Genomic DNA, 22,558 nt, shown 5'->3' on the forward strand with positions numbered 1-22,558 from the left:
GGCAAGAAGCCTATCGGTTGTAAATGGGTGTATAAAATAAAATTCAAGCCCGATGGCTCCATAGAGCGCTATAAAGCTCGCTTAGTGGCTAAAGGCTACACCCAAATAGAGGGGTTAGATTACAATGACACTTTTGCTCCAGTTGCTAAACTAGTAACCGTTCGAGTTCTTCTTTCTCTCGCCGCCATTAAAGGCTGGTCTCTCCATCAGTTGGATGTTAATAATGCCTTCCTCCAAGGCGACCTACATGAGGAGGTTTACATGAAACTTCCCCCCGGATTTTCGTCTAAGGGGGAGTCTAAAGTATGCCGCCTTCATAAATCCCTTTATGGTCTCAAACAGGCTTCCCGTCAGTGGTTTTCCAAATTTTCCTCCGTTCTAATCGAACGTGGTTTCTCTCAATCTAAGAGCGATTATTCGCTTTTTACTTTTCGTTCCCACTCCACTCAGATTTATGTTTTAGTCTATGTGGATGATATCATTATCACAGGAAATAATAATCATGCTATTTCCCAGTTAAAATCATTCCTAAACAATGCTTTCTCACTAAAAGATTTAGGACGTCTCCAGTACTTTCTTGGTATTGAAGTATCTCGTTCTTCACAAGGCATTTTTCTATGTCAACGAAAATATGCACTTGACATTCTAAAAGATTCTGGACTGACCGCTGCACGTCCTTCGGAGTTTCCTATGGAACAAAAACTCCGCCTTCGTCCCACTGACGGTACACCATTGTCAGATCCGTCAGTTTACCGTCGCCTTATTGGCCGGCTTCTCTACTTAACAGTTACACGGCCAGATATCGCTTTTGCTGTGAATAACCTTAGTCAATTCATGCAAACACCTAGTCAGGTACACCTAGACGCCGCTCATCGCGTTCTACGATACTTGAAAGGTACCCTTGATAAAGGAGTATTTTTATCCGCAAACAGCTCTCTCCATATTACAGGTTACTGTGATTCAGACTGGGCTGGTTGTCCTTCGACCCGTAGATCAACTACAGGATATTTTACAATGTTGGGATCTAGCCCACTTTCATGGAAATCAAAGAAGCAACCCACCGTTGCCAAATCTTCGGCAGAAGCAGAATATCGAGCTTTATCCATCCTCACATGCGAATTACAATGGCTCAAGTATTTATTACTTGATTTTGGAATCGATCACTCAGACCCGATGACAGTTTACTGCGACAACAAAGCCGCTCTCCACATTGCTGATAATCCCGTTTTTCACGAGCGTACCAAACACATTGAGATCGATTGCCACATCGTTCGTGAGAAGATCAAAGATAACGTCATTGCCACGCGCTTTACAAGTTCAGATACTCAGCTAGCAGATATCTTCACAAAACCACTCGGGGCAGAACCGTTCAAGAACATTATTGGCAAGTTAGGCGTTACTTCCATTCCCGCTCTAACTTGAGGGGGAGTGTTAGAGAGTCAATTCCACTCGGTCACAACCGAGTGGGTTGGTCTTCATTAATCCTAATTCTATTAGGATTACATTAGATAATCCTAATTCTATTAGGATTACATTAGATAAAGATAGAGTTTTAGTTTTTAGTTTTTATAAGACTCCTAAGTTATAAACCTATAAATATGTATCTCCATAGACAATGTAATCAATCAAGTTGTAGTATTAATAAATAAGGTATTTACCTAGCTCTCTCTCTCCCTCTCTCACGATCAACTGTTCACTAATCATCATCAATCATCCTCGGTTACAACCGAGAGCTCCATTCTTCTCTCTCTCGGTTATACCCGGGTATTCATACTATCACACTCGGCTTCACCCGAGAGTCGTCACATATCATCTCGGTTATACCCGAGACCATCATCCCTTCTCCATCTCTCTCGGTTATCAACGAGACGATCATCTTCTTCACCTCCACTCGGTTATATTCGAGTGTGTTTATCGTTCAAAGGTTTAACCTTTTCACAGTACTTGACCTAAGTCAGCACATTTGTTCAATTCAGCACACATATTTTATACCACAATCTTGTTCCAAATTTCGACTTTTTTTTCATTAAAATTTAGACTTTTTACGAATAAAATAGTATTTATGAATCTAAAACTAATTGTAAAAAGCTGTTGTTTTTAAAATTTAATCGTTTGAATTCAAATTATCTTTAGTTTTAAAAATTATTACGAGTATCGTATCCCATCTTTTTTTTTTTGTTGAAAGATATTGGATCCTATCTAATAAAATTATGTCTAAGATAAGGTATTAGATGTGAAAAAGGATATTTTGTTTGGAAACTAAATGGATTAAAGGCTGATGCTATGCCCAGCAAGTATCTCGACCGAATCCTGACCGATGCAGATCTAGTGAGAGAAAGTTATTGACTTTCTCAAAATTAAGCATTTTCGTTATGTGATTGTTTTAGAATTTTTAAGCATTTTGGTTTTATGTGATGTACATCAAGTTCAAAATTAAGGGAGTAAAATTAAAATGGAATTTCAAACTTCTCTACAACATTTTTTATGTACTGTTTTGTTTTCCTTAGGTTAGATATTTAAAGACGTGTAATTAACAAGAGTTACTGAAAGATTGATGTCTTTGATGTTGGAATCTCGCAGAGCACTAGAGCGTTACCAAAATGTGAAGGATTGAAGAAAGAGTTGTCAAAAGTGCGAAATTGACATTTAACGAACTTCGACAAGATTTAGTTTGTCACTGTTTTTAATGTTCATTTGCTTAAACATATGATATGATGCAAGAGTCAAGACTAAAAAACATTACATTCTCCTCTTCCAATTTCTGCCATACTTTTTGAGCAAAGACCATAAAGACCGTTTCAATTAGAGCATGAATATTTTCAATTACAAGAACGAAGAGAATAACCAAATCCATGTGATTAAACCAAAACAAGTTTGGAGATAAAAATACTCAATGTCAAAGATCATATACAAAAAAAAAAAATGAACTGCATCTCATAAATATTGGACCGCATTTCATAAAAATATAATCATGATTAAGTAGAAACCGATACTATTATGCTCTTTTTCTCGTGACACAAAAATGTTATGCCACTTGGACGTCGAATTATGTGAGACTGAAGATATTTCTTTCACCGTTGATGGTTGCAAAACCGTTTATCTTCTCGGATATTACCCCAGGTTGATACAAATATTCATACATATATCAACCTAGGATAATAACTGATAAGATAAACGATTCCACAAACATGAACGGCGAAAGAAACACATTCAACCTCACATAATTCGACTTCCAACTGACATGACACCTTTGTGTGAAGAGAAGGGAACATAATACTACCGATTTCTGCTTAACCATGATTAAATTCTTATAAAATGGGGTTCATCTCTTACTTTAATGATTTCTTTGCTTTTAGCTCTAGAACCCAAATCCAAACTAATCTCCTTCGTTTGACCAACATTAACAACTCATGTTCCTCTAAACCTTTAATCGATCCAAAACAACATCTCTCTTACACATTCTGCCAATAATGCATCTTTGAGTTTCTTGATCTGAAATGGATTAAACTTAAAAATTTTAGTCATAAATATGATCCTAACTCATCGAATATGGATATAATTGATTGAACAATGAAGAATAAGATTTTTCAGATAATCAACTCTGTTGTAACAAGGGGAAAACCAGTTTGATGTTTATGACTGCAACCCATGACTCACACAAAATGATGTTTAAGATTATGCAGTAATTACCAAGTAACAATGGAGTTGATAATTTCAATATCTCATCTTCTAGGAATTCAAAGTTTCTTAACAGAAGTCTTAGATATATGTATTTTATCATAAACAAAGTGTAAAAAAAAGTAGAATAACTATAGCAAATAACCCCTAAAACTAGGGAAATAAATGAAGTACTGGACTGAAACAGGAAAGTATCATGCTTTGAAGAAGAAGAAGAATACACTTACTTGAAAGGGGCTGGAAATCGAAGAAGAGGATAAAAAATGGCTGCCTCTGATTCTGAAATGCTTCTTAGGGTTTCATTCTTGAAGAGAAAGAAGGCATAATCTAACAAATAAATAGCTTCCAAAGAGAGGAAGTTATTATAGCCTAGGTCATGTGAAACGTTCATTTTAAGAGGAGACATGTTGGAGAAGGCGGAAAGTTGGTCAAGGTTTAAACTCTGTTTTGTGCTCTTTTAATCCAACCCCCTTATATGGATATTGATCTAGACTGTTGAATTTAAATCAAGGGTCCAGATGATACCATTTCTAAGAGCCCAAAACCTCAACTAAAATGGCAACAGACTCTTTTCTTTCTTTTCTAAAAAAAACAACCCACACAACCAGCCAAAATGAAGAATGTACTTGTGATCTTAAACTTGCCTAAGGTGCCGTTTGTTTTTTTTTCAAATCTGAATCTGAAATCTAGATTAGTTTTATGTGTAATTTTAGTTATTTTGCATGTTTTTATCTTAAGATCTTGAAATAAATATATGTATCCAATGCATATATTTTCAGCTTATAAAACAAGTCTTAATTTGATGAAGAAGAGTTGTTTTAAGGTCTGAATTCATCTGAGAAGTATACAAATGCGAAGACTCAAACTATACATGTAAAGAACACATAGTTTGGTTCAGATTTCAGATTCAGACCTGGGAAAAAACAAACAGCACCTATCAAAGAAATAAATCTCACCTCATTAATGGTGTAAACATTTTTCTTTCTAGCAGCAAGTTATCGGCGCTACTCTCAGCACCAAAGTGACACACGTATTACCACCCCAACCAAATTGAGTTTCATTTCTCAAAATGTTTACTTAGAACTTCGATTAATAGCACTCCTTACAGCTGACGACATACTCGAATTCATTGATATTTGTTTTTTCAGCCTATCATAAATAAGGCTGCAACTCGTACAAATTTTTGTACACTTCCATTTTCCGAGAAACCCATTTGAGAACTTGTTGGAAGACTCGACTTTCAAACGAGAAACGACCACCTTAATTTTGGAGATAAACATCTGGTACGTCAACTTATCAAAACAAGAACGGAAAACTCTTTTAAGCAAGGAAAGAAAGAGTGAACGAAATGACAAAAACTGTTAAGAACATAAAACAAACAAAAGGATTTTACTCACTTCTGAAAAGATGGTATTTGAGACTACCACCTGCCATAAATTCGTAGACAAGAAGTCTCTGATCATCTTCGACACAATATCCAATAAGTTTAACAAGGTTAGGATGACGAAGTTGTCCAAGGAAGTCAACCTCAGCCTGCAAGTATATTATTAGACATATAACCAAACATTACATATAGTTAAAATCAACCGACGGAAATAAGGAAGGAACTACCGATGCTTACAACCCATTCTCGTTGGCCCTGAAGAGCATCTCCCTTAAGCCTTTTGACAGCAACCGTTAGGCCCGTGCCAGGTTCTGCCGTAGATGTTCTGTTCTCCCCAATCCATCCTTTATAAACATACCCAAATCCACCTTCGCAAAGAATACTATCTGGTCCAAAATTTCCAGTTGCAGATTAGAGTTCTTCAAATGTAAATTGAAGCAATTGACGAATATTGTTCTTTGCGGATGATAATTGATCAAGATTCTCAAAAAGGAAGTAGAGTTTCAGGTAATGCAGAGAACTCTTTGTTACTAGCATTCGGGTGTCGGGTTCCAGTAGCTGCATTGACAAAATCGATTTGTAAAATATGGGTATTATCGGCGATCTTCGATAAAAGTTTTAATTTAATTGATCAAAATAGAGATGTTTTAGAGATGAAATTGAAGTGAATAGCACAGAAAAAAAAACACCAAAAGTGAGAATCTATCAAGACAAAAGTTGATTAGGGTCTCGCGTAAAAATCGTTATGCAGATCTTGAATGTTGCTTCTAAGATACAATAGTCACTCCTTTAAAAAAACACTTCACAGTAACTCTCATGCTTTAAAAGTGATCTAAAGATAAATATGAAAAGCTTGAAAACATAGATGATGTAGAGAAGATAAGAGAAAGAGAACCAATTTCTATGTGTATAAAAGAGAAAGAGTATTTTATATAGTGCTCAAAGCGAACTGTCAAACTTATACCATTTTCATCGTCTCTGGATTGTTCAAGATCATTCCGTCTGAATTTATACCATTTTCATCTGAATTGATCGAGTTGTTCACCTCATAGTTGAAGTAATTCTCATGATCAGAAGCAACATTATCCTTCGCCCTATTTGGAGCTGCACTTGTCATCCGACGACATAAAACTACATTTCTCACCCCATTGTCCAACTTCATTGTACGATTTAAAGCTTCGTTTGTCATCAGCCGACTTAAAGCTACATTCGTCACCCAATTGTCCAACTTCATCGGATTTGGAGCTGCAATTTTCACCTGACTTGAAGCCGCAACTGTCACTGGACTGAAGGAGTTCATACTTCATCCGATTTGCAGTGAGGCAAATTGAATAAAAGTCCACCTCAGTCTATTTTGACCCCTTTTTTATTGGGAGAGTTTTGTTTTGTACGTGTAACACGCATAGTCATGGACATATCTCAAGTGGAAAGACATAATAATACGAAAGAGAACATCATAGCCAAAATGTTACTATTTTCCATTACCCAACTAACTAAACTGTATCTCATCAAAAAAAAAACTAACTAAACTGTTTTCAACACAAATAAAAAAAATACTAACTAAATTGAGCAAAATTTAACAGTCCACCTTAGTCTATTTTGACCACTTTTTAGGGCACAGTATTTATAATATATTTTTCTTCGTGAAGACGGAGCATGTCTTCTAAATCTTTTCTCCACGAATCATCATTGCTATTTAATGAATCTCCATTAAGAGAGGAGATGGGATCATTATTGTTATTGTTCGCCACCTTCACCACATCGTTTACTGCTGGATGAGCTTCTTCATTCTTCATCATTGACTCTGGATTGTTCAAGATCATTCCATCTGAACTTATACCATTTTCATTTGTCACTGGATTGTCCAAGTTCATCCCAGTTGAAGTTGAATTGATCGAGTTGTTCACCTCATAGTTGAAGTAATTCATTGAACGATTTAAAGTTGTCCCCTGATTATACAAGTTCATCGGATTTGGAACTGCACTTGTCATCCGACGATTTAAAGCAGCTGCATTTGTCATCCGACTACTAAAAGCTGCATTTGTAATCCGACGATTTAAAGCTGCATTTGTCATCCGACTACTTAAAGCTGCATTTGTCATCCGATGACTTAAAGCTGCATTTGTCATCCGATGACTTAAAGCTGCATTTGCAACCCGACTTGAAGCAGCAACTGTCACTGGACTGTAGGAGTTCATCCGATTTGCAGTGAAACTGATCGGACTAAAAGCTACGTTGTTCACCGGATTGTTGAAGTGACTCTCATTAGTAGTAGCAACATTGTTGTTCACCGGATACCCAGCATAGGACATATAAGAGGTCGCAACATGGTTGTTCACCGGATTGTATGTCGAATTGTTAAAGTTCGTCCTATCAGATGCAACATGGTTGTTCACTGGAATCCCAACATTCACCTGATTATTATAGTGCATAAGAAGCTGCTGGTAACTGTTTACTGGATCATTCGCATTCATGAGATCTTCAACATTCCCCGTCTGATTGTTGAACAACCCATTCACCACGACGTTTACTGAACGAGTCGTCTCTTGATTGTTCCCCACATACATTGGAGCAGATGGCAAGTTGTTCGTCGAATAATTGGAGCGAGTATGATCAGAAGCAACATTATCGTTCACCCGATATTTGACATGGGACATGTTAGGAGCCAAATTGTATGTCGAATTGTTAAAGTTGGTGGGATCAGAAACAACATTGTCATTCATTCGATCTTCAACAGGGACGTTCACCTCAGCTTCAACCTCCATTGACGGATGAGGTAATTTTTCCACTACTGGTTCTTCATCTTCAACATCAGCTTCAACATTATTAGATTTCTTATAAATCTTACAAAGAGCTATGCTCTCAAACTGCACAAGAAAACATTATAGATCTAAGCATTAAAATCAGACAAAAACCATTCTTTATACAAAAATCTAAAATCGAAAAAGATCTTTACATGTATATTTTAATAAAGACTAAAGCGAAATTGAATCTTTGCTGCAAATTCATGTAAGTTAATAAAAAAAAAAAGTAATCAATAATAAGAGCTAGAGACTTGATTATATACCTTGGGCTTGTCATTCTTGTCATTCGTGTCATCTTCGTTAGAGAGCACATATTCATGCATAACCCAATCAGTCTTATCGCGTCGATGTTCTCCTCTATGAAAAACTAAAACTTTCTTAAGACCACTTTGGGTGCCATGTACACAATCTATGATCGTGTCCGTTCCAGTAGCTTTCCACCGACCATCTCCAGCATTTCTTCTTGGCCTCTTTCCATTCGGATATTTTCTTTTTCTTGGTGTAAAGAAATACATCTCCGAACAACCTTCGTACTTACCTAAAACCAATATAATTACAACATCACCCTCCTAACAAAATTTATAACCAATATAATTACAACATCACCCTCCTAACAAAATTTATTAAATATTACAAATTCAAAAACAAATCTTCTCTACTGGTGCTTCTGTCTAATTACTTAAAAACACTAGTATTGTTTCAATTCAACCTAATTTTATGACAGAGTGATTATCTTCTTGATTGTCAGTAATTAATTAGGTCATGAATTACCAAAATTAAAAAAAAAGAAGAGAGAAAGAGAGAGAGAAGCATATATATATAATAGTAATTACCTGATGAAGACAACTGCTCAGGAGAAACAGAGTAGACATCGAATTCATAGATTTTATTAAATGGTAATGGAAGATTATTAACCTTCCTATAAAGATAATATGTAACCAGTTCTTCATCTGAAGGTTTAAAGTAAATTCCTCTCGGAACCCTAGACCAGAAATCATCCATAGCTTTATTATATTCTGCATTACTACTACTACTACTACTTCCTTGTGACGCTTTCTCCATATTCATCATTCCATCAAATTACGTTACGATGAATATAATACCAACTGATTAATTAGTATCGTAACCCTAGAGAGAGACTAGAGAGAGAGAGTATGTAATTTCCAGTCCATTAAATAGATGAGTTCGAAACCGAGTTAGAAGAGGAAGAGAAGTTTTCGAGACCGAGTTATAAAAGAAAATGGTTTACTGACAGAAGATGAGAAGAGGGGGCGATTTTTTAGGGTCTTAAGAGGATTTTTGAGTGAGAGGCCCAACAAATGGAGGGTAAATAAGTATTACCCCCAGCCTAAAACAAAAATGAGAACCCAGTCTAAATTGTCAAGACAGCTCACACTTTTCTGGTTTTTATTTTATTTATCCCTCTTTTACCCCTTTACGGGAAATTTCCATGTTTTCTGACAATCTGACGGATGACAGCGAAGCAATTAATTCTCCGTATATGACGTAATGTCAGAGAAACATTCAGATTTTTTGAAAATTCAAAAATGGCGCCATTTTTTGACGAAATTTCATGCAATTTTTTTGGATCCTGCCCACTGTATTTTCTGTTCTTTCTCTCATTATTTTTGAAAACATTCACATTTTATCTTCTTCATCTCTTTCAATCTCCAAGAACATAAATTTTAAGTTCTTTCTCTCTCTAAAAGTTTTATGTTCTTATTTTTGGATGTTCATCATTCTTATTTTGCTCTCCTTTATATCTTCTTCATCTCTTTCAATCTCTAAAAACATCAAAGTTTCCTGTGTTTCTCTCTCTAAAAGTTTTATGTTCTTATTTTTCTTCTTCATCATTCTTATTTGTTTCACATTTTATCTTCTTCATCTCTAAAAACATCAAAGTACATAACCAAATGGTCAGTGCACAGAACCATTCCCGGTACAGAAGAAAATTCCCAGTTCAAAAGTGTCCAGTATTCAACCAAATGGCCAGTACACGGAACAATTTCAGGTGCACAAGAAAATTTCCAGTACAAAAATGTCTAGTACATAGTCGAATGGCGAGTACACAGAACAATTCCCGGTAGACAAGAAAATTCTCACTACAAAAATGTCTAGTACATAACCAAATGACCAGCACACAGAACAATTCCCGGTACACAAGAAAATTCCCAGTACAAAAACGTATAGTACATATCCAAAAAATGGCCAGTACACTAAATATTTCCCGGTACACAAGAAAATTTCCTTGTACAAATTCAAGAAAAACTACCAAAAATGAAGAAATTTGTTGAGATTAGAAAGAGATAAGAAATAAATCTGGAAAAAATAACGAAATTTATTGAGATTGGAGAGAGAAATTTAAAAAGATTGGAGAGATAAATATGTGTGGGAGAAAATAAAAAAGAAATAAGAAATAAATCTGGAAAAAAGAACGAAAATGGCAAGTTGGTAAATTTTGTAATGGCAATTCTGTAAATTCGTGGACAGTACAAGGTTTAATGTCAGGTGCATCAGACTATTTTTCAAAAAATTTCGCATTTCCCGAGAATTTTTCGGTGGCAATTTTGTAAATTTATGGAAAGTACACTGTATGATGGGAGGCGTGTCAGATTATTTCTCAGAAATTTGAGAGTTTCCCGGAAATTTTTCGATGGTCGTTTCGTAAATTTCGAAAAGAAGAAGGGTGTTTCGGAAATTCCACCCCCACCTCCTGACCATTGGATCTGCCTCTTATTCTCTTCCTGCAGTGGACCTGCTTCTTGTTTTGGGTCAAGGATTGGGCCTTTTGCCCAACCCCTCTAATTTTTATCTATTGTGACAAGTTTGTATTTTGCCCCCTCTATATCAGCTGAGTTAAGAAAGGGGCTACTAGAATTTTTTTTCTTCAAACTTTAACCCTTCCCTTTCTTCCATTGAAAACCAAATAAATAAAGTCCAAAAAAAAACGACTAAAAAATAGATTATTGTAAATATTATTACTTGTTCTTATCGGCGAATTGAACTCCTATTTTTTCGGGTCTCCACCATTGTTTTAACGGACTTTATAGTGATACGACTTAAAAAAGAATACGGCTAAGAAATAGATTATTATTATTATTATATTAGAAAGTGTTTGACCAAAAAATTTAATATTTTTTATATCACACATATAAAAAGTAAAAATAAATAAATAACTGCACATATTCAATTATATAAAAACGTATTTCATCAAATGTATAAACGGTATAGATTCAATAACTATTACACAACTACAATAACGTTTTGTAGCATTAGTACAAGGATAATTTTCAGATGTCTAGTAATTTTTTCAAAGAAGTTAACAAATTTACGAATTTAGCAAAATTTGAACTATATTTCTATGTTCTTAGGTCTACAACCTTGTTTTCACGCCATTAGATTGAGCATGTTCCCAATAACTTCGTAGAAATCAAATATGACGAGGGATAATAATTATCAACCTAAACACCATTGTAGAACAAATTAACAATATCGAAAAAGATTACTGACTAAGAAACAGGTTATTCCAAACATTATTTTTGCGTCACCACCTATCTTTTTAGGGACTTTATAGGAATACAACCTAAGAAAAATAAATAAGAGAGATGCAATACGAGGACTTCCCAAGAGATCTCTCTTAAACACGCTTAACTTTGGAGTTCAGATGGGATTTGGTGCACCAGTTAGTAGTTTGCAACGATTATTCCTTGTTCCCGTCGACAAACTTCTACCTTTTCGCGTCTCCACCTATCTTTTTATTCACTTTATAGAGATAGGACCTAAGACATAAAGAAAGAATACGACTATGAAATACGTTATTTTAAGCATAATGAAAAGAAATAATATAACGCTCTACTAATAGTGATAGCATGTTGAAGAACTTCAAGTCCAAATTATTAGTAATCAGAAGATGATATTCATTAATTATATTAATACATCAAAGATCACAAGTACTTGTGACAATTCATTTGATATTCCTAACAAAACTTTCATTCAACCAATTTTTTGAATGAGATTTTCATTCAACCACTTATCAAGTACTCGTTGATTTCTCATTTTCTTGTAATAACTGAATTTCTTATGTAGGCAAAATTATTGGGTAAATACGATTAATTATTTTCCACATTAGAAATCCATTGCCCATATAGTGGCAACCAAAGAATTATACAGGGTTTACCTAAGATATTACCATTTAAATTTCATGATTTCCAATAAATTCAGACTTCGAAACCTAATAAACCAAAATGACGGTATTACTGTTTACTTTTTTCGAAAAGTTCTCCACCAATTTACTCGCAACTTCTTTTTTATTTTGAGAAAGCTCTACATTCTTTAAAGGGTATAACTCTGTGTCTCGAACCCTTAACTAGATGGGGTGAAAACCAACTTAGATAACTACTCCAACCAAAAGTTGTTAACAAATTTACTCATAGCTGAAGCTTGAGATCTATAAAGAGCGTGAAATAAACCAAGAGAATCAATCAACCAAAGACTATAAGTTCATTTATCGTTTTTACATGTTCCACAAACACATTATAGATATCAAAGTTACTACAGTGAAAATCCAAACATATGCTTTTATAACTCCTTAGCATCTCTCCCCCAAAAATTTTTGATACCCAATTTTAAGTTTAATACAAAAAGAATATTCAGATAATCAATTAATATATTACTTCCCAATTACAGTGAGAGAGGGGGGAGATGCATGTAAAAGGTTGTAGGGTTACAGAGAGGAGTGTGTATCAGTGTTCAGATCATTTCCATGCAACAGAATCGATCTCGTCCCTCGCAGACTTGTATAGCTCAAGCCTTTTAGCAATGCCTTCCCTTTTCTCCATTAGTTGTGGATCCTCATCTAACATTGCACCAAGCTGCTTTTTCTGTATCCATAACATTAACACATATTTTGATCATATAAAGATTGCTAACCTCCCAACCCTTAAACTGGTAATTGATAATAGGATAAATTTTCAACCAGTTTTTCACGGGATTAATCTTGCAACGTTTTTCAGAATGATCTACTAGCAAATAGGTCTCGGCATTTCAGGAGACAACTAAGCATTAGTCTAGAGACATGTCTGGCTTGACTAGGCCTGAGACATGGGTGACTTTGTGACAACACAAATTCTAGTAGTTATTGATATCGTTCCCGTTTTGCCACCAAGGCCTAAACCCTATTCTACAGGGTTTCATTATAGGAGAAGGCACAAAGAGCCCACCGAAAAGGCCTTGGCAATTACTAAATTAGAGCTTGCACTTATAGCCCAGTCTTCAGACGCTCCCCAAGCTATCCGGATATTACAGGACATTTCTAACTTCTACTCACAGAGTCACAACATAGTGAAAGAGTTTCATGGATCAATCCCTTTCTAGCATATGTTGTGTTTCAATATGTGAAAAAAAAAAAAAACATTTCGTTAGATAAATTCAAGGAAGATGTGTACCTCTCTCCTCCCAACTTGAGCGTAGAAATGATTGAGCAATGCACGCTTTGCTTCTCGGACTTGACAGTAAACAACAGCTTTAGGTATGGTATTCCTCAATGTATCACAGACCATGCCCACATAAGCTGATACATTTGATCCTAAAATCAAATAAATAGAAACTCTGTAAGTATATCAGCATAGGATGAGAGCGAGTAAAAAAGATACGGGTCATAAGAAAAGATAAAAGAAAGAAAAATCATTCTAAGAGGGAAAAAGGGATAGTATCTCCTACCAATTCTTCGGAGGTGATTTTCTGAGTACCGGTCACTAGTTGGGGCGGTGGTATTTGGGCCAGCTTTTTCTGGTTCCAGGGGGAGCTTGCGGAAGAAGTCCACTGTCAGGTAGCTAGATTCCATCTCTACTAGTCGTAGAACTGTTTTTCGACCATCTTCGCGAAATCTTTCCAAAGCTTCATTTGCTGCTGCTGCTATGTCAGATTGAAGTGTTGGGAACCGCTTCAATTCCTATGAATGTAAATTAGCATGAAGATGCATCAAATTACCTTCTATTTAGGATAATAAAGTTCTGTATGATGTTATATAGTAAAGTCGAACTGGTTTTCATGCGCCATATACCATGTATTTAGTATAATAGTATTCATTACTTTAGACTATTTTAAAATTTACAACCAAATTGACCACCACATTCCTTAAACCACTCTCACAGGACTAGGAGTTAGGAGTCACTTGGTCACTCGTGTAAGCATATATTTATATATCTAACTGTATACTCGTATATACATAGATTGGAAAAAATATACATACTTTTTTCCATCCAAAAGTTCTGCACAAAATAAAACAAACTGAAGAAAGAAACAAAAAAAAAGTACAAATGGCAGGGAACCCAGCCAAGATCCCAAAACCTGTATAAGCTACCTCGAGCACAACGATACAGAACCAGAAGTGTCTAACAATTATCGAGTAGACACATCGTAGTAAGTGCAGAGGGTATGTCATGCCTGCCTATTATCAATATATGACTACTATTTTACGATTCATCAGGCAAAGACTGAACACTGTAAATGTCATGGGCTGCAGTTTCTGATAAGCATTTTAGAGCATGGGAATAGGAAACCAAAAGGAAAAGAGATATCGCCAAAAACAGATTGTTTACCTCTGTCTCTGATATAGACTTTCTAACAAGTTCTTTCAAGACGAAATGTACCTGAAAAAACACAAATACAAATATACAATCACCAAGTGTTGTAAAAATGATACAAAATGCAAACACAAATTGTGGCATAAGTATGATGTATTAACTAAACTATAAATCCTTAACATGGCTTTAGGTTAGATTTTAAACAAAAATAAATGACTAGTGCAGACAAAATTAGGAAAAGACATAGAACATTACTGCATCAACCGAGGCTTCAGCAGGGCCCTTAAAGTAGCTGAGAGAGCTGTCAATTAGTCTTCTGTAACCTTGTTCTGGAGCAATTAAATGGGGCTGATAACCATCTGCTTCTGATACAACTTTTCGGACATTTTGTAGAGAAAGATGGCGATCAAAAGGAAGCTTTTTCAGTGCAGCTGGTAGTTGGTTATCAAAGACCAAATATACACGATCTCCACCAGGTCGCCTATATCAACAAACTCTTCGTGAGTTATGCAATAAGATAAGATAAGTCTACAATGAAAATAATTAATTAGCTAAAGCATCACATGCAATTGACGAAAACTTGAAACAATTGAAATTTGAAAACCAAGTAAACAAGGATCTGAGCAAAATATAGAACAAAGATCCAAGACAAGAAACCTCACAAGAGAAAGAGACTTATATTCAAATAATCAACCAATTAAGTATTTCAAGTTTATAACTTAACCATTTAACCAGGAAAGAAAACAAAACTTCAGATATCATATCCTATGTATAAGAAGATTGATGTATATTACCCTCCATCCAGATGCTCTCTAAATACACGGTCAAATGCACGACACATTTCTAAAATTGTGTACAGCTGAGCCTGTAGATCCATAAAAATAAATTCTTTAAGTGAATAACAATAGAACATCAAACCAGCTTATTATGAACAAGAGAAAGTATCACCAAGAAGGTCGTAAATAATTGTTTACCCCTGCATCTACTCCAATAGGCCTGCCGAGACGGTCCAGCTCTGCTTCAAGCTCATCGATTGTCTTATTAATTAAAGCTATAATACTTGGTATCCGCTGCCTGATGACAACCTCCAAATGCTGATGAAAAATGTATACTGGATTAAGGAGGACTTTAAAATTCAAAGAAAAACAAAAACAAAAATGAAATGATAAAGCAAATAATTAAATGTAGTGATGTACCATTATACCTGGGATAGAAGTTTTGCAAGATACTCTGAACCCATTTTACTTGTCAAGTGTCCATAATCAGGGCTACTCTCGAAATATTCACGTTCCCTTCGTCGTGCAGCAATCATATCAACACTTTTATTGATATCAGCTTGTGAACGGTTGACAACTCCAACCCAGGGATGTTGCAGTCTGTATGATCTTCCTTCAAGGACCTTGAAAAAAAAATTTAAACAACATCAGATTACGCTTTAGTTTCTTATTCTATACTGGCTTATAGAATTTTTGGTATATCTACATAATTGTAAGGTGACTAGGTGAGTCCTTACATCAAGAGCATTGGTACCCTTGTCCATCAGATCTAGCTTTGTTAATACTCCAAATGTCCTTTCACCTGGAAAAGATAATAAAACAATAAAGATATGGATCTTTATAATAATAGGGTGTGAACCATATGATTTAAAGGACAGAGAACGCTTTCGTTACTATGTAGATAAAGAAGGTAAAGTAATATAGCTGCACCTGAAGGATCAACCTCTTTAGCGAGCTTTATAGCATCTGACGTGGCGATATCTTGATTGGCAGGAGAAATGGCCAAGATAATGCAATTTGGCTACAAAACCAAGGTTAGACACTCAATAAATTAAAGCACAGGCAGTTAACAACATATTGAGTATCTATAGAATTTTGTACAATTGCAGATGAAGATTGGAAAATTGACTCAGCTATGAATTAGCTGAACTAAATACATCAAAAACATAAATTTTGGATATGTGAAAGATAAATGCAAGTTACCCAACAAAGGCACAGAAAAGGGAACAAAAGAAGTAGTTAGGAAGCCTAAGAAGAAGACAAGAACAATGACTATAACTAGAGGAGAAAGCTAACGTCCAAAAGAGGCAAACAAAGAAGCAGGCAGTGGACTCACCTTTTCAACATATGAGCGGACCATGTTGTCAATATCTTCAACAATGCTGTCGGGCTGTCCCTCTGCAAATGCCAAAAGTATCAGTTTAGAAAGAGAAGCATATACTTAGCTTCAATAATGGGATAACATAGGTCTGATTATAAGTCACATAACAAAACGAAATTTTGGAGAAAAAATTACCTACGGCAACCTTTGTCATTCCAGGTAGATCTATTAGTGTTAAGTTCACAACTGCCAGAAAAGGAAACTGCATTAGTTAGTACATGAACAAGTTATTGTCGTCATCAACTCTACATCTTGTACAAAAACATGATCCTATTACTTCATTCAATTCTAACTGGAACTACGTAAACTATTACGCAACAAAAGTTTGGCGTAAGATATATAATATATTTACCAAAAAAGGATAGCTCATTTGGGCTTTTATATGCTTTTTCTAGTAAGAATTCTTAAAATTAAAAAGAGTAAGCTTTTAACTATCGGAAGATTATCCTGTCAAATTTATATAAAAAAACGCACTAAACTAGTTAAGTTATATTTACCAAAAAAAAGTTATTAGTCTACACATGCATTTTGGAGTTAGAAAGCTATTCTTCACCTTTTGATATGATCCTACTTTTTCTTCCGGCTACTTAGAAGAACAAAGAGCTTCGTAGTTTATATTACATTGTCGATGTATCTAGTGTTTTTTGTGAAATGAATAATACTTTTTGACCTAGAACCGTTGAAATGTTTAAATCTTACATCATTTTAACAAAATAGAGCAATATCATTTGCATACTGAAAAGATTAAGAAATGGGTGACTTTTGTTTCATGTTAATTAGTTACAGAAATTGTAGTTTGCAAACTACAAAAGAAAAGAACGAAACTAAAAAGCGATTGGAATCAGTCTTTGATAATATTTCACTTTAACAAGATAAAACGGGAACGATTTCGTAACACCGAAAATGAAAAAAAAAACAAACAAAATTTACGTGATACTTGTAAAAGGAACTAATTTGCTCAAAAAAAAGAACAAATGTTTACGGAAGTTGGACGTGCTAATATGGTCACTGAGGTACCCCATATGTGCATAGATCTAGCTACAACTGGTTTTAGACTAAAATAATTAAAACTGTGAAAAGAAACTTATTTAGTGCCATTGCACAGTAAAAAAAAAGGTGGAGGGAGGGGATCTAGACATAAGTCGATTTAGGCGTTAAGGACAATGCCACTACCTCATTGATGTTTTATTTTAAAACTACGAAATATAATTTTCTAAACAATGCTAGAGGAACTATTGGGTCCTTTGAGGCCTTGGGGCCCAAAGGGACTGCTTTGGGCAAGGGCTGGATGTGTTTGTAATTCAATGTCTCTATTTTACAAACACTCTATCATGTTGAATGTTGACCTAAGGTACTTGGCATATGCTGAGTAAATATCACATTCTAATGTAATATGCAACGCAAAGATATAATTTGTACTTGCATAAAATAACTATTATTTCTCACAGGTGACAACAAGTTGTAACATGAGAATCCAAATGTAGCAAATAAATTAAGACTTAAGACGAAGAGGTCTTGAATACAAACCATTGGGTGAATAAATGCTTAAATGGATTGGGATGTTAGAGATGTGCTTCGTTTTCCCAGTAATACGATCAGTTTCATCCTGAATCTCCTTGCGCACAGAAGCTACACAAGGAAGAAGCAATTGTTATTGCTTTTTACTAACTCCAGTAACATGTCTATTGTTTATGCAAAATGACATGATTACATCCATGGTTTTCCATGAGTAGGTATGTACGATATGCAGTAAATATGATCGACCCCTTGGAGATAAGATTTACAGTAGGGCAGTTCCTCTATAAAATATGAAGTTCTTGATCACATTAGTAAGGTTACCACCCGAATGAAAAAAGGAACATCATCATAATGTGTCCTTTGTACCTAGAAATGGTTGTTTCGGAATCCATAAATGAATCTTTACCTATCTGAATTCAGAGTTCAATGTGCTTCACAAGGGTAGCAATTCGAAAGAAATTGGACAGGAAACTTCTTTAAGTAAGACTCTCGCCTGTAACGTGGAGGTTGATACTTGATAATTTGATATGTTCATATTGCCTATTTTGTTTATCACTCTTAGATTACATTAATTGTAACAGGTGACGAAGATAATCCCAGGTGTTAAACTCACTATCTTAAGAAGGCAAAGATATCAATTACTCGCGACAAGTAAAAACCTGCTAAATTCAAACAATTTTTTTCTATTACAATGCAGTACAACTATTGGCCCCTCATAAATTTATTGACTATTGTACAAGATAAGGCCACCGATATCATAGTCGAATTCAATATGAACATGAAAGTTCTTATTAGTGAAATACACGTACCAAAATCATTAAACCTCTTTCTTGGTGCATGAAGAAACTCTGCATACTCCGCCTTCCCATCATCTATCTTGTGTAGTTGTAGCACCAAAGGCCGTCTAGTCACAATACCTTATTTTCAGGACAAGTAGAATTAAAAAGAAATGAAGCTTTTGAACTCTGAGTAATCTATCCAAGTACACACAAAGTAATAAAACCAAAAACATTTAGGCCATGTTTGATGCGCGGGAAAGTAACGTCACTAACAGTAATAGCAATCAGCTAATGTGATTTCTAGTAATCGCAATACCTTACTATATTGTTTGGTTAGGCCAGGGATAGGATTGGTGAGGTTTGATTTTGTCAATGGACTATTTAGTTGAAGATTTCAAGGAAAAGAGAATCGCAAACCCATCGACGCTTGGGTTTAGGGTTCCTCCCACCCATGGGAAATTCCATTACACTAGAAAATGTGATTCCTAATGTATTCCCGTGCCACAAACACCATTGGGGAAGCACATTGCACCAAACATGGCCTTGTAGTGGTAATGTAGACAAGTTTATAACCTAAATTAACAAAATTTTGGCTTAAAACAAGTAATTAAGATATCAAAATCTTGAAGATAGATCATTTAAAACCACATCTAAAGAAACTAATCTTGAATATATATACCAGATCCTCGTGGTAGAAAATCTCTTCCAACAATGCTTTCTAACACCGAAGATTTTCCTGAACTCTAATTTCAAAAAAAAAACAGCAAAAATGGATTCCAATTAAAATCTGAACAGATTAAGAGAGATTATCTAGAGAGAGAAAGAGGGGGAGAGAGGGAATGAAAACCTGGCCACCAACGACAGCAACAGTAGGAAGAGCTTCCCAAAGAGACAAACCTTCACCTCCATGGTCACCTAAAACAGTACAAGCTCGTTGGATTCTGTTAACTAATCCAATCAAACTCTCTAATGACGCCATTTAGGACTAAGATCGTTGAAATCAAAACTCTGATTCCAAGTAAAAGACTTTCCAAATTAATAGATTTGAGAAAACAAAATTAGTAAATGAGATGAAGAAGAAGAAGAGAAAGGAATCAAAATGCTCTCGAAATGGGGGGAGAGCTCTTTGAAGAGGTTAGATCTGAGAAAATTTAATTTCGTGTTTTTTACAGGAAAACGTGTACAGAGAGGGGTTGGGTGCTTTACATAAATGAAAGATTCAAATTAGTAAATTGGTTAATTCTAAATTGCACCTACTTTGCGAGCAATTGGAAAATTTGGTCCCTTTATTTGTTCAACTTTGCCCCTAACACCATGCTTTTGTTAGTCAAACTTAACAATCGGGATTTCGTTTCCCTTTTGTTTCTATCATTTTTTTTCTCTATCTCTCTCCTTTTGTCAACACACTAGATATTCTCAAAAGCACTTCAGTCATGGAAACTTTGCAATAGGTTATGATTTTTCCTACTTTTCTTTCTCACTTTAAGGTTTCCACTTAAAGGTGTTCTTCCACCTCTTCTATCAGTGAAACCCTCGCCCAGAAAAGGGAAAGGGTTTCTTGATTCAGTTAAACGTTCCGTCTGTTGAAGCTTTAGTCGATATATGGAAAATTTTCTCGAGAATAAGCTTCAGTCAATCGACTAAGGCTTCAATCAGTTGAACAGGAAAAGAGAGTAGTTGTGGTGGAGATTGTATTTGTAGTACTAAAAAAGGTTTTTTTTTCGAGATGGAGGTCGTCGGTAGATTGTCGGTGATCATTTTCGACGAGGATAATGGACGAGGGAAACCTTTTGAAATGAAAGGTAAAAAGGAAAATAAATTCCTAATAACTAAGTTTGAGTGACAAAATTATGGCCTTGTGGACCAAATTAGAATGTTGGACAATATGGAAGTCAAAGATTGGGAGCCAAATTGAACTTAAGACGTAACCCATTGTTTCAAGTACATGGTTTGCTAAGTTTTGATGTTTTGAGTTAGCTCAGTGGTTTGTCAAGTGATGTAAATCGGCTTTTGATTTGCTCCAAATCCACCTGACTATATGTTAGGTTATGTGGTCTTCTAGTGTCGGTAGCGGAATCTCAGACATCTAACATGTCTAAAACTAGTATCTCCAGGATCTCATGCATAAGCTAATAATCATAACTAAGTTAACTAGTTCGATAAATACCTTAATCGCTAGTTTTCTCTCGAACCTTTCTAATCGCTTTTGAGAAGACAAAGAGCTCCAATTGTAGCTCCTCTACTTGGGACACCGATCAATCACCTTGATCTCCCACCTTGTTGTTAGCTAGAACTCCAACGGTGGTTAGATTAAAGAACACCTTCTTCTTTGACAAGATAGATAATTGAGTATTTTTTCTATTTCTTTCTCTACTTGATGTCGTAGAGATTGAAAGCTCCTTAAGAATTTTCCACACCTTATTCAAGTCTCAAGAGGCATTATATAGAACCCTTAGAGTACAACCCTAATTAGGTTTCCTAAAAGACCCTTTTGAATAAGATTAAGGAAACCCTTGAAAATAACAACTAGTTGCTATTTACTTGTTCCCCATAGCTTGGCCGACCACATCATGCCCATCTTGGATAGATTTGGCCGACCCCTGTAAGGGAACATGCCCAAGCTTGGTCGTCCCCTTCTGGGCCCTAAAATATCTCGTTTGGTACCCGACCCAAATACCCTTCTTTGGGCCTTTTGTATTATCTTTGTCTAAACTTCTTTTAGGCCTTTAGGACATATCTATGGGTCTCACTTAACCATATATGTCTCATCCCTCTAGTCATATCTTCTGATCAAGTTGATAGTCTTTGTGTAGCCAGATGTAGGATTCAGACGAAGTTCGCCGCGAATCACTTTGTGATTAGATGATCGTACGTAGTTGGTTTTACAGCTAAACACTACGACTCCTAAATCATCCGGACTTGATGATCTTCTTCATCAATTGTCCTATCCGACAAATTGCTCGCATTGCATCTCTGGTCGAAGGACATCTCCTTCACTATATGGGCCCATTTATGTTTTGATCTACAAATCACATAAAGCGAAATTTAGTCACACCACACATTTGTTTTATCCACATTGCAAAAGCACTTGACATGGTCAATTACTAGGAAAAATCAAGTGTTAAGTCCCTGAAATCAATGACTCACCGGTAGGGTGACTGATAGCATCTTAAAGACGAGTTTCCTTAGGGTTTCGGTAGTTGGTTATTGAAACCCTAAAATGATCGCTAGCAGACAACAACCGGTGGCTCCACTAATTCTACAATGACAAGCTTGCCAATAACGAACCCTAATAGATTCGCTTTAGCTTCTCCAATAATCTCTAAATCATTATCATGATCTCCACTATCGTAACCCTATGTTTCATAAAACGGTTAATCTCATTATGTTCTTATTTACCATACATGTTAAATTCATGATTATGTGATAATCGGGGATAGACATTGAAGTAATTAACACGATAATTTAACGTGGTTCGGTCGGATATCGTGACCTACATCCACGAAGAATAATTTCTTTGTTAATAATCACCACATACAATTGTAGGGTTGATCGGTTACATTGGTCAGACATAACTCAATGATTTCATCTCTAGCACCCTCTCCTATTTATAGATAACTTAGAAGAGACATTATGAATTTCATATATCTTGAA

The 22,558-nt window shown here is 35.5% G+C and overlaps 2 protein-coding genes and 1 pseudogene across 2 annotated transcripts; all 3 read right to left on the minus strand.

Moving 5' to 3' along the window:
* Window positions 1-4,963: 4,963 nt before the first annotated feature.
* Window positions 4,964-6,362, minus strand: LOC147537190 (uncharacterized; annotated as a pseudogene).
* Window positions 5,768-9,152, minus strand: LOC147537191 (uncharacterized). Its single transcript, XM_086641763.1, has 4 exons — window positions 8,700-9,152; window positions 8,130-8,404; window positions 6,516-7,929; window positions 5,768-6,218 (listed from the first exon to the last, which is right to left on the minus strand). Exons 1-3 carry the CDS (start codon window positions 8,935-8,937, stop codon window positions 6,673-6,675), a joined length of 1,770 nt encoding a protein of 589 aa, XP_086497889.1. The 5' UTR covers window positions 8,938-9,152; the 3' UTR covers window positions 5,768-6,218; window positions 6,516-6,672.
* Window positions 9,153-12,343: 3,191 nt separating this feature from the next.
* On the minus strand, window positions 12,344-20,261 carry LOC147537192 (phragmoplastin DRP1C). Its single transcript, XM_086639781.1, has 16 exons — window positions 19,752-20,261; window positions 19,584-19,647; window positions 18,935-19,042; window positions 18,135-18,236; window positions 16,743-16,793; window positions 16,563-16,624; window positions 16,157-16,247; window positions 15,964-16,028; window positions 15,655-15,849; window positions 15,425-15,544; window positions 15,245-15,315; window positions 14,706-14,931; window positions 14,466-14,516; window positions 13,585-13,816; window positions 13,311-13,450; window positions 12,344-12,746 (listed from the first exon to the last, which is right to left on the minus strand). The coding sequence occupies exons 1-16, from the start codon at window positions 19,881-19,883 to the stop codon at window positions 12,621-12,623; spliced, it is 1,836 nt and encodes a 611-aa protein (XP_086495907.1). The 5' UTR covers window positions 19,884-20,261; the 3' UTR covers window positions 12,344-12,620.
* Between the last annotated feature and the right edge of the window lie 2,297 nt (window positions 20,262-22,558).

Source organism: Eschscholzia californica, unplaced genomic scaffold (assembly GCF_041429995.1).
Source record: "Eschscholzia californica isolate CP2 unplaced genomic scaffold, dmEscCali1.0.p SCAF_5, whole genome shotgun sequence".
Lineage (NCBI taxonomy): Eukaryota > Viridiplantae > Streptophyta > Magnoliopsida > Ranunculales > Papaveraceae > Eschscholzia > Eschscholzia californica.

Bases quoted from the DNA above. Each gene is read 5' to 3' on its own strand.
- LOC147537191 (XM_086641763.1), bottom strand. From the start codon at position 8,937: ATGATGAATATGGAGAAAGCGTCACAAGGAAGTAGTAGTAGTAGTAGT. The intron at 8,405-8,699 runs GTAATTACTATT...TATTGGTTTTAG, and splicing joins TGAGCAGTTGTCTTCATCAG to GTAAGTACGAAGGTTGTTCG. The intron at 7,930-8,129 runs GTATATAATCAA...TTTCTTGTGCAG, and splicing joins ACAAGAATGACAAGCCCAAG to TTTGAGAGCATAGCTCTTTG.
- LOC147537192 (XM_086639781.1), bottom strand. From the start codon at position 19,883: ATGGCGTCATTAGAGAGTTTGATTGGATTAGTTAACAGAATCCAACGA. The intron at 15,850-15,963 runs GTAAGGACTCAC...TTTTTTTTCAAG, and splicing joins AGGGTACCAATGCTCTTGAT to GTCCTTGAAGGAAGATCATA. The intron at 14,517-14,705 runs GTAATGTTCTAT...GTGTTTTTTCAG, and splicing joins CTGAAGCCTCGGTTGATGCA to GTACATTTCGTCTTGAAAGA.